This window comes from Centropristis striata, chromosome 3 (genome assembly GCF_030273125.1).
Source record: "Centropristis striata isolate RG_2023a ecotype Rhode Island chromosome 3, C.striata_1.0, whole genome shotgun sequence".
Taxonomy (NCBI): Eukaryota; Metazoa; Chordata; class Actinopteri; order Perciformes; family Serranidae; genus Centropristis; species Centropristis striata.
In genome coordinates this window covers 24,382,994-24,393,875 of record NC_081519.1, presented here as the reverse complement: position 1 = coordinate 24,393,875, position 10,882 = coordinate 24,382,994, and the positions used below count along the sequence as shown (strand labels likewise).

Genomic DNA, 10,882 nt, shown 5'->3' with positions numbered 1-10,882 from the left:
ATCCATGAGCGCAATATCTTCCTCCTCATCTTCCTCCAAAACTCACTCTCTCCGGCATTATCTTGGCTAACTAGCCGGACCGTTAGCGTCCTAGCTGGAGGTCCGGCTGTCTCTCTCTCCTCTCGTCTCCTCACCTACCGGTGCGGGGAAATAGTCCGTAATTAACTCCGTCCAGTTATCAACACATGTAGCACATCTGACTCTGATGAAATTGAAAACTTTTGCAATGATCTCCTCACATTAATCCATCTATTTAAGCCAGCGATCTTCACCACTATGTGAACCACGTCATCCAGCCTGTCTGTAAACAGCTGCACGTTATACTTATTTCGTTCCCACGAAATAAGTATCTCGTGGCCACGAAATACTTATTTCGTTCCCACGAATTAGTATCTCGTGGCCACGAAATTTTTTTTTTTTTTTTTTTTTTTTTCCCATGTCATCTCTGGGGCTCCGTAAGTTTCAGTAAGTTATTGGGTTTTTTTTTTTACTTTTTTTTATTATTTCGAAAGTATTTTTCCAATTACGTTATTTTGATAGTTTTCATTAACTATAATAACCTTGGTTATTAATAAATTACTTTGTTCTCTCATGATAACTGCGGTTAATCATAAATTAATAATTTAATGTATCAAGTGGTACCTTTCTAAGCTCATTCAGACAGTGATAATGTAGTGAACTATTGGCAAACTGACAATACAAACGAACGTTAGCTAAGGCTGCATACAAGTTAGCATAAGATCCGTTAATTAGCCGTTAACTTACCGTTAACTGAAGCAACACTTACCTCTGTGGTCCCCCACCGGCTGCAACGCGTCCGCCGGAGCTGATCGCCGCTATTTCGGACATCGTTGTGGTTCAACCACACACCAAATCGGTCCAAGGGCTTCATCTCCGCTTCCGCTCCGAAAACAATCAATCCGCGGCGGGTGACGGGTCTGTTTTTGACGGAAGACGCGGATCATTGAACGGGTCGGACCGGAAATGGAATGACTAAGGTATCAACAAACCTTTTTCCATGAAGATACCATGGATGAGGAGGGGTCCATGTTTAAAGAGGTGTTATTTGACACCACAGACACTTTTTATAAGGACAACACAGGAAAGGAAAAGGCTGGGAATTCAATCAGGTAAGCTACTGCTAATTACCTAATAAGTGTGTGATTTAAAATTTAAAAAAATGCCACTTTTATATAGTAATGAAGATGAGAGCCATGCTTTAATTATCAGTGTAATATTTATATTTTAATAATGCCACATGAATAGTCATACTACAGCATGTCGTTTGTTTTGTTTTTTTAGTTTTCCAAGAAAAATGGCACCAGAATCCAATCAAAATCTTCGTAAATGCTTGAGTCAGGAAATTTAAAGAAACCCCCCAAAATACAGTCATGGAAAAAATGATTAGACCACCCTTTTTCTCCTACTTCTTGTTCATTTTAATGTCTGGTACAACTAAAGGTACATTTGTTTGGACAAATATAATGACGAAAACAAATATAGCGCATAAGAGTTTAATTTAAGAGCTAATATCTGGCCATTTTTTTTATAATGAGCAATAGCATGTTGATTTTTCTCAAAAATGGTCAAATTTAAAAATGCCTAAAAATGCTTAAAATGGGTTAATAACAGTCTGTTGATACATATAAGAGCATAATATGGCCAGAAATGACAGAAAAACACCATATTATAGGATGTCTAAAGATGACCCCCTCAAAAAAAATATATTATGGGATGTCCAAAAACAGAAAAAAAAAGTAATACCAAGTTAATTATCTAATTAATTATCAACCCTTAAAATGCCATTAAATAATGTTCAGTACACTTAGTTTAAACCAAAGCCATGGTATTTTCTTGAATCTTGACAAGTAGTTTTGTTGTCCAAACCTACTACGAAGTTCAAACTTATTTGAACTGAAAGTACAATGAGCCTCATTCACGAACCGTTCTTAAGAACAAATTTGTTCTTAAGTCCTTCTTATGAAGATTTTACGAAGATTGTGGCATTCATGAATTTTTCTTAGGTAAGAACAAATCCTACGAACACTCAGGAGTATTCTTAAGCACATTTCAGTGCTGACATGTTGGCATGGTTGTGTTGTCTTCTTTTGTTAAGTTCAATAAAATACATTTCAGTGAAATTTCCATCATATTTATGTATTTATTTATTCATTTCATTTTTTTTTCATTTTTCATTTAAATTAAATTAAATGTGCCAACGCTTTAACACGAATCAAGTAAATTGGAAATCATGCCGTCAATGAGTGATACCACCCTATTTATAGGTGGCATTTCTCCATCCACGGCCTACAAAGCAATGGCATATATATTGCTGCTACAAGAGGGAACGAATCTTTCATGACCACGTAGATCTTTTTTCAGAGAGCGATGAGTACCTCTTTGGACGCTTTAGGCTCCCACGAGCTGTTCTTATCGACCTCTGCAACTATTTGGAGGCAGGACTTCGGAGCCACACACATCGGTCCAACCCTGTCCCCCGCATGTGCAGGTTCTATCGACCCTCTGGTTTTTGGCCACTGGATCCTTTCAACGGGAGCTGGGGGACAGGATGGGCATCTCACAGCCGTCCATCAGTCGCGCTCTCCCTCGAGTTGTGGATGCAATTAATCAACTGGCTACACAATACATAGAATTTCCATACACAGCAGAAGAGCAAGTCACAGTCAAGAGGGGATTTCATCTTGTTGCTGGACTCCCTAACACCATTGGCGCAATAGACTGCACCCACGTGCGCATCAAGGCACCCTCTCCAGACTCTTTTCCATACCTCAACCACAAGCAATATCACTCAGTAAATTTACAACTCATTTGCGGCTCAAATATCCACCTGCTGAACGTAGTCTCTCGGTTCCCAGGAGGAGCACACGATTCCTATGTTTTTCAAAACAGCTCCGTGGGAACACGCCTTGAACAAGGAGCAGCTGATGACGCATGGTTCATTGGTATGTATCTTTTAATTACAATTTCCCACAAAAATTTATTTTTATTAGATTTTATCTTGATTTATTTTTTTAGGTGATCGAGGAAATGCCCTGGCCCCCTGGTTTAATGACACCACTGACAAACCCTCAGACTCCTCGGGAGGTGTCATATAATCAGATGCATGCACGCACTCGCTCCACCATCGAACGCACTATCGGCATTTTAAAGCGACGCTGGATGTGTTTGGACACAGCAGGTGGCAAATTGCTGTACAAACGGAGAAGGTAAGACAACAGATGATTTATTTCATTAGCCTATTATAAAGACCCACCTACACTAGGGTCAGGTTTATTCAAACACCTTGCATCTTAAGCATTCTGTTGCTGTTTCCTCTGTGTGGCGTCTACACACGGCCCTGCAGTCCTTTTTATGGGCCCTTTTATGGGCATTAATGGGCGGTTACCTATGCTAATCCTATGTTAATTAGACTCACCTGGCACGCACGCTCAATTTACGAGGAGATGGCATTCATCTATTTAAGAACACGTTTGCGAACAATTCAGCAGCTTAAGAACACGTTGATGAATGTGACATAGGGTCTTCTTAGAAATCTTCTTAAGAAGGACTTAAGAAAGAATCTAAGAAGATTCTTAAGAAGATATTGATGAATGAGACCCAATCTCTTCATAAATCTAACCTATGAAGCCTTAAGATACAGAATCTCTTTATTATTGGAAGACAGAACATTAAGTGAATAACAGGGCAATTTAATTTAATAATGAAACAAAAAAAGACCATAATGTAGCTGTTCCAGTTTCAAGCTCCTGGTGTTGGGCCAAATCAGACATTGATGTATCATTCTAATACTTTCTTGCGTTCCAACCGCTTCATACATCTGGTGGTGTACTTGCCTGAACAACTTCTGAACTAAATGGGCTCAGGATAAACAGGACAGCACACATAACACATAACACATTTTCATGATGATGATGATTTCATGAGAACTGTTGTATAAGGAAAGGTGAATATAAGTGCCAAAAGTTACCTGTACTTCAAAAACAGCATCTTTTAAGCAGGAGTTTCCTGCAGCAAAACAATCAATCATGTCTTATTTATATCATAGATAAATATATTTTTGGTATCTCTCTCCTTCTCTCTTTTTGTGAATGATAACACCTGACTTGTGCCCCACAAAAAAATATACTGTTTAATAAGAAAAAATGCATAAACATTAGGAAGAAATGTGCTTCATAGGGGATATCTTTATTTCTGCATCTGCATTTGTTTATCTGCTTTTTGCATTAGTTAATGAATAGCTGTAAAAAAATTTTTAAAAAGCATCATCATTATAAAAGCAACATTTTTAAGAGTTTGCGTGATTATAACAGAAATCTGATTCAGACAGGACAAGTTCAAGACAAGTTGAAAACAGACATAAAACAAAAGATAAAAATAATGTTAGAAAATGACATAATTCTGTGCCATTAAAAGACAGTTCAAGGTAAGGTACAGTTCAGGTAAAATCAGGAAAGGCTCTCTAATAAAATTATGTTTTAAGAAGAGATTTAAAAGAGATCACTGACTCAGCCGATCTTCTGTATGTCACATTCTTTGCATATACCACTACAAAGGTCAGATAAAGCCTAAAGCATTTTAATAAAGCACATGACCACTGTCTCTGATTGTTGATGACAAACAAAGGATTGGATTTTCCATTTCCACTAGCTTTAGTCTGTTAATACTAAAGTCTGAGGATTACTGCTGTCAGTTACAGCTATGACAGGCAGAGTGGATAGTAATCATACATTATATATAGCATTTCACGAATATAGAATTAATTAAATGGAGTACAGATCGGAGGCGGATGTGATGTTGTTGCAAAATAGAATTTGGTGGCAAGGGAAATGGATTATAGGATATTATAGTATATGTTTACAGACTTAATGTATATGTTGGGTTACACTTTTAATAATAGATAATGGAATATGTGTAGTTTTGTGGCTATCGTGAATAAAGAATTTTTCTTCTTTCGTCTGTAAACTCTTGAACAAATAAAATAGTGTTTTAGTCCATTAGAATATACTGGACCATTATTATAAGTCATTTGTCAGTTCAAAACCTCTCATCTGATTCCTTCCTGTAAAACAGCATATCCATCCTGCAGATATTAGTGTGTAGAGTAGAACTCACGTCATATTGAATATTAAATACAGCAGACTTTGTCAGATCTGAGGTGATCATGTATGTAATGAAAGCCCCAGTTAGCACAGCAGGTCCAGACTTGCAGGAAGCCACGTACGGAAATGAGCCAGATACATATTTATTCACTCACCATCTCTGCTGTAAGTGGCCGAGAGCTCTTTATTATTTTTTAAATTCACAAATCCAAAGTGTCTTGCCGATCCATGCTTTTAGGGATGAAAAGACCATTCGTTGTCATAGGGAACAAGCTGGACGGAGCTCTTATCTGTGTTGATCAGTTTCTATTAAAATGCATTTGAGCAACAAGTGGATGCTTCCCATGTTCCCAATATAAAATGAGAACATTGCAGATAACTAGGTCATCCAAAACACAGCCTGAGTCAGGGGATTGAGTTCCAGTCTTTAGATCCAGCTTCATCCAATTTTTGTTTGTTTGTGTGTTTTCCAAGAAAAATGGCACCAGAATCCAATCCAAATCTTCATAAATGCTTGAGCCAGGAAGTTTAAAGAAACCCGCAAAAATACAGTCATGGAAAAAATGATTAGACCACCCTTGTTTACTTCAATTTCTTGTTCATTTTAATGCCTGGTACAACTAAAAGTACATTTGTTTGGACAAATATAATGATAACAACAAAAATAGCTCATAAGAGTTTAATTTAAGAGCTGACATTTTCCATGGTTTTCTTGATAATAACTAAAATCATTATCAAGAAAACCATGGAAAATGGCTAGATATCAGCGCTTAAATTAAACTCTTATCCAATCCAATCCACTTTATTTATATAGAATGATTTTAGCAAACACAAGGCTTCCAAAGTGTTGCACAAAAAGATAAACACAATAATTACATAACACAATAAAAGCACAATAAAAAAGTTAAGTAGGCAATAGAACAATAAAATAAAATACAATAAAATAGAATAAAATAAAAATAAAATGCACTTCCCACACAAAATAAAATATGCATGTATACACATAAAATCATAAAATCAAGACTTTACATGGTATCAAAAGCCAAAGATAAGAGGTGGGTTTTAAGAAGAGATTTAAAATGAGACAGTGAGGAGGCCTGTCTAATGTGCAGCGGCAATTCATTCCAAAGTTTGGAGCTATTTTTGTTATCATTTTATTTGTCCAAATGAATGTACCTTTAGTTGTACCAGGCATTTAAATAAACAAGAAATTGAAGAAAAGGGGTGTCTGATGACTGTATACTGCTCTCAGAAAGGGCTAATGGATCAGTCTGCAAAAAGCTTGACCTGGTTCAGCCACAAAATCTATCCATCTTTATGCTTTTGTATTGTAATCTAATTTCATAGATGGTGTACTTCAAGACCTCATTCATGGACTGTAGTCTTTATCAGTGAAAAACTATTTTCAGCTCAGCAAGGAGCACCAGTTGGCTTTTTGTTTAGTTGAGTGCACTCTTAAAATCACACTCCACATGCAAATGCATGAAAAATTAAATAAATAACTGAAAATAAATACACACAAAGCACATGCCGCACACACTGACAGAGCACACATTTTTGTGGCATGGCAGATGTGGCCATTGGCTGTGATGGTTAATCCAGAATGCTGGGTTTGATACAAGCAGGATTTAGCCATAACCATGATACTAACATCTGTCAGGATTCTGCTCCGAGCTCCCAAACCCACTACGGAACAAAAGCGGAATATTTTTGACTGTTTTGATAAAAGAGGAGGGAGAAGTAGTCAGTAGCTTCAGAAATTGAGGTAAGTGAAGAAAGGAATTAATCAATGTAGTGTAGGAAGCTTCGTGGCCTAGAAAAAAAGGTGCTTGATTTATTACGGGTTATGTAATATGTTTTTCCACAGCCTTGATTTTTTGTGACGCATCACTTCATTTACAAATGTTCTGCCTTTTTTTGTGAACTTAGAAACATGAACAATTATGGATCTCATAGCAGAGCTTTGCATCAAAAGTCAGCTTATTTATTTGATTTACTTCTGCAGGTTTTTGCTGCTTATTGTCATGAATGCAACTCACTAAATGTTGAAATTTAGAAAGTAGCATTTTCTGGTCTGAAACTGTTTATACTGAAATGATAAGTTGATCTTATTCATTTTCGTCTTTTATTTTTATAGCTTATTTTAAAGAAAAGGTTATTCTGTTTGACTGACTGGAGGTCCTTCGGGGTGACGAGCTAATTAGATCACTTGTTTTAAAGCTCATATCTTATCAGTCAACACATACTTTATTACAGCCTCATCGTGTCTACATCTGATTACACGATAATACACTTTACTGAGTATCTGCTGTTGTGATTAGCAGCACTGAGGATAATAAACACATTAGTCAGTCGAGAGTTTTAACAGCATAATTAAACCCAGAAAATGTAATTGTGAATGCTGCAGTGCACTCTGCACCCTTCAAACTGTATTTATTTATTAATATTTATTCATAGCATCACAGCCTGCCAGCATGCAGAAACTGTATGCGTGTGTGTTGTCTCAATATACTATAGTTGCCTTGTAAATGGCATAAATATGACAACAGCAGTGCACATTATGATTCTAGGTTGATTGATGAAATTAAATTTTAATTATCTCAGAATTTGGGTCACTGCTGCAGAACACAGAACACAACACATCAACAAAACAACAAACAAATGAGGATGGATAGAAGTGTGCAGCAATTACCAGGTTTTTTAATGACAGCATCCATTAAGCAAGATGCACTCAAGATGCTAAATGTATTAGAGTAATCTATGATAAAGTATTAATCCTAATGACAGGAGTGGTGTGTAACTAAGCACTTTTTTTTTTTTTTAAAACACACGAGTGGTGTTAAATTACACTCTGAATTATTGGGCATTGACTCATTTAACCTCACACTCTCTCTACTTGCAAAACTGTTTAGAAGCAGTTTAAATATATATAAAGTAGATTACACAAACCCTAGATCACTTATATTTTGGAACGAGCTGTGTCTGCTTGCCATTTGCCTCGCTATATTTGCTTTAAGTGCCCAAAGGGTGTCTCCCAATAACATCCGGAATACAGCAAAATGAAAATAGAAGATAAAAATACCAACTGAGGGCTGCAGATACAGACACCACCACACATTATTTTTATTATTTTGTCTGTACCTAATTTTTATAGGAATATCCTACACGATGGTAAGCATGAGCATGAATCGTTGTCCTTCTCAGACTTTTTCCACCGTCTCCAGGATCCCGAACAGTGCCCAGTTGTGAACGGTTCTTTGGTTTTCCACCGCCAAAGAAAAGGGGATAACGAGTTCCACAGCGGCACCAACTCTTTGCTGGTCTTGAACAACAAACGCTACGTTAGGGGCTGGGGGTGGGGCTATGTGACCAACAAGACCAACTCGCTGCTGTTGGAGAGAGACCAACTAAAATGTGTGTCATTTATTTATTTGATTTGTTTAACTGCAATGCGTTTTATATGGGCTAGCGTGCTAACGTTAGCGGCCGATCAACATCGTGCTAATGTTAGCAGCCGATCAATAGCGTGCTAAATGTTAGCCGGCGATCAATAGCGTGCTAGTGTTTTACAGTTTGGTTAGCATGATCATCCAAACAAACCGCACACGTTAGTAAATCAAGTTTTTAGTCACATGCTAAATATCATCACTGTTATTGTCAGCCTCATAGCATGCTGATGTCACATTAAAGGGATAATTCTGGATTTTGGACATTTTTTTTTGTATGAAATACTTGCCAGTAGTGTAGTGGATGCTAAGCTGTTAGCTTACTGCCGAGCTCAAGTCTCGGGGTTCTGGACGGTTCCGATCATAGAATAGAAAGTTTATAAAGCTACATAGACCAACAGGTCACCCATTCCGCCACAAAACAATAATCCTCATGCATATCAAAAAGTAAATATGACAAAAAGCCAGTCAATATAATAACAAAAGCCAGTAAATAATGTCAATAATAATAATGTCAGCATAGTAATATTACGATGTGCTGTCATTGTATTTCCTGGCTTTTTCAAGAAACAAAATAGCTTTGCATCCACTGCACTTCTGGTTTTTCATACAACTTTAAAAAAAGTACAGCCTCACAGTACTGCTAGCATGGCTGTACACTCCTGTTTTAATCAATCTTAATTATATTTTAATCAAACTTTTCTTTAAGCCAACTCAAAGCTCCAGCATCCATCCAGGTGGTGAAAGAAAACATCTGTATAATTTATAACCTGTCTTATTCTGGGGATTTTACATTAAACTGATTTATGTTCCAAAGCCGAGCTCTCTGCTTGATGTATGACAGACGTCAATATAACATAAATATGTGCATCTAAAAACAGCATTTCTAGCTACAAGTAGCCATCACTTCCAACAACAAGCCATTGACATAGATGGAAAGAAACAGCATGATCAGCACTTCACAAGTTGCTCTGTAAGCAGCAGCTAATTTAGTCTCATTAACGCTGGCAAACTGAATAACTACCATCATGCCAGGTCAGGTTTTAGCTCAGTGCTGAATATGTGATGGGGTTTTAATTGGTTTGGAGGCCTTGAAATGTAGGACACACTACAACCCCCTTTTTTTCCCTTTTTCATCTTGGCAGCAGGATTAAAGGTAAACAAGCATAATCCACTGTGCCAATCATAGTTTGACTCTCTGACCTCATAGTCACATTATATTTTTTCCTCTTTTTTTTAAGTGTCAGAAATCATCGCAGCAAGAAAATGATGTATTCATTAAGGAATGATTGAATTTCATCTGAGAAGTTATGTTGCCCCTGAATCAAGAACACAACACATTATTTTATTTAGAGTCTTTTTATGCTGCTACTCTGCTTCTTTAAGAAAGGCAGAAAATTATTTGCTGTCAGGGAAGAAGTCAAATGTCCATCAAATTAATTAACTTCTGTGCTTTAGTGATCTTTTTTGTTGCATTTCATTTTGCTGCCAGTGAAACATCAAAGTGGATATAAGGGAAATACATTTTCAGTAAAGTGATGTAAATATACCAATTACTTTCATGCATTGGTGGTCTGAGCTAAGTTTTACTCGTTACCCTCCCAAGAGCACCTGACTGACATGCAAGAAATCAATAATTCACCCACTTTTTCAGAGGTTTTTACCCACCCTCTGTGGGCCAATTACTTAGTTAGTTAAACTTGTGTTTTTGTCGGCTCTGCTGTAGCAGATTTCCCTTACCAACATACCGTGTATTCTCAAAGTCAGCTTTGCCGACTGTGGGCAAAGCTGTGACTCCGGTATGCCATTCATTCGAAGCCTCTCCTTCACCACAGCATTCGCTGACATTTTTTTTTTTATTTGAATCGGACATCTCTGCAATATTGTGTTGACTTTTAGGCAATTTTTGGTGCTACATTTCAGACTAAAGTTAGTTTGTTGCTGTTTGCTACCTTTCTATTCAATGGAGATCAACAAATTTCAGGGTTTCCCAATAATTACCTAGAGTCTGGTGAACCTTTAATCTCCTTTAAAATAATTCTTAAAATATGCAATCATTAATATCAGTGTATATGATGGAATAGTGGCATTAGAATGTGTGAGAGGCACCAAATTTGGGCATTTAAGGAAAAATAAATTCTCCGGGGGGGCATGCCCCGGACCCCCCTAGCCAGCTGTTTTTCCACACTGGCTGGCTACTCCATGTCCTAGTGGAAAGCATGTTGACGGCAATTAAAAATGTCACAGTAGGATAACAATAAATATTCTATCATCCAGTATATCCAGACTGTGAAAAATGTTATGTGCGGTGTTTGC

General features: G+C 37.1%; 1 protein-coding gene across 1 annotated transcript in view; it reads left to right on the top strand.

Moving 5' to 3' along the window:
* Window positions 1-2,426: 2,426 nt before the first annotated feature.
* lactbl1b (lactamase, beta-like 1b) overlaps window positions 2,427-10,882 on the top strand; it is a 41,277-nt gene continuing 32,821 nt past the window's right edge. The window contains exons 1-2 of the mRNA XM_059328371.1: window positions 2,427-2,963; window positions 3,037-3,227. Coding sequence (XP_059184354.1) covers window positions 2,895-2,963; window positions 3,037-3,227 — 260 coding nt within the window. The 5' untranslated portion in view covers window positions 2,427-2,894. The remainder of the gene's footprint in view (window positions 2,964-3,036; window positions 3,228-10,882) is intronic.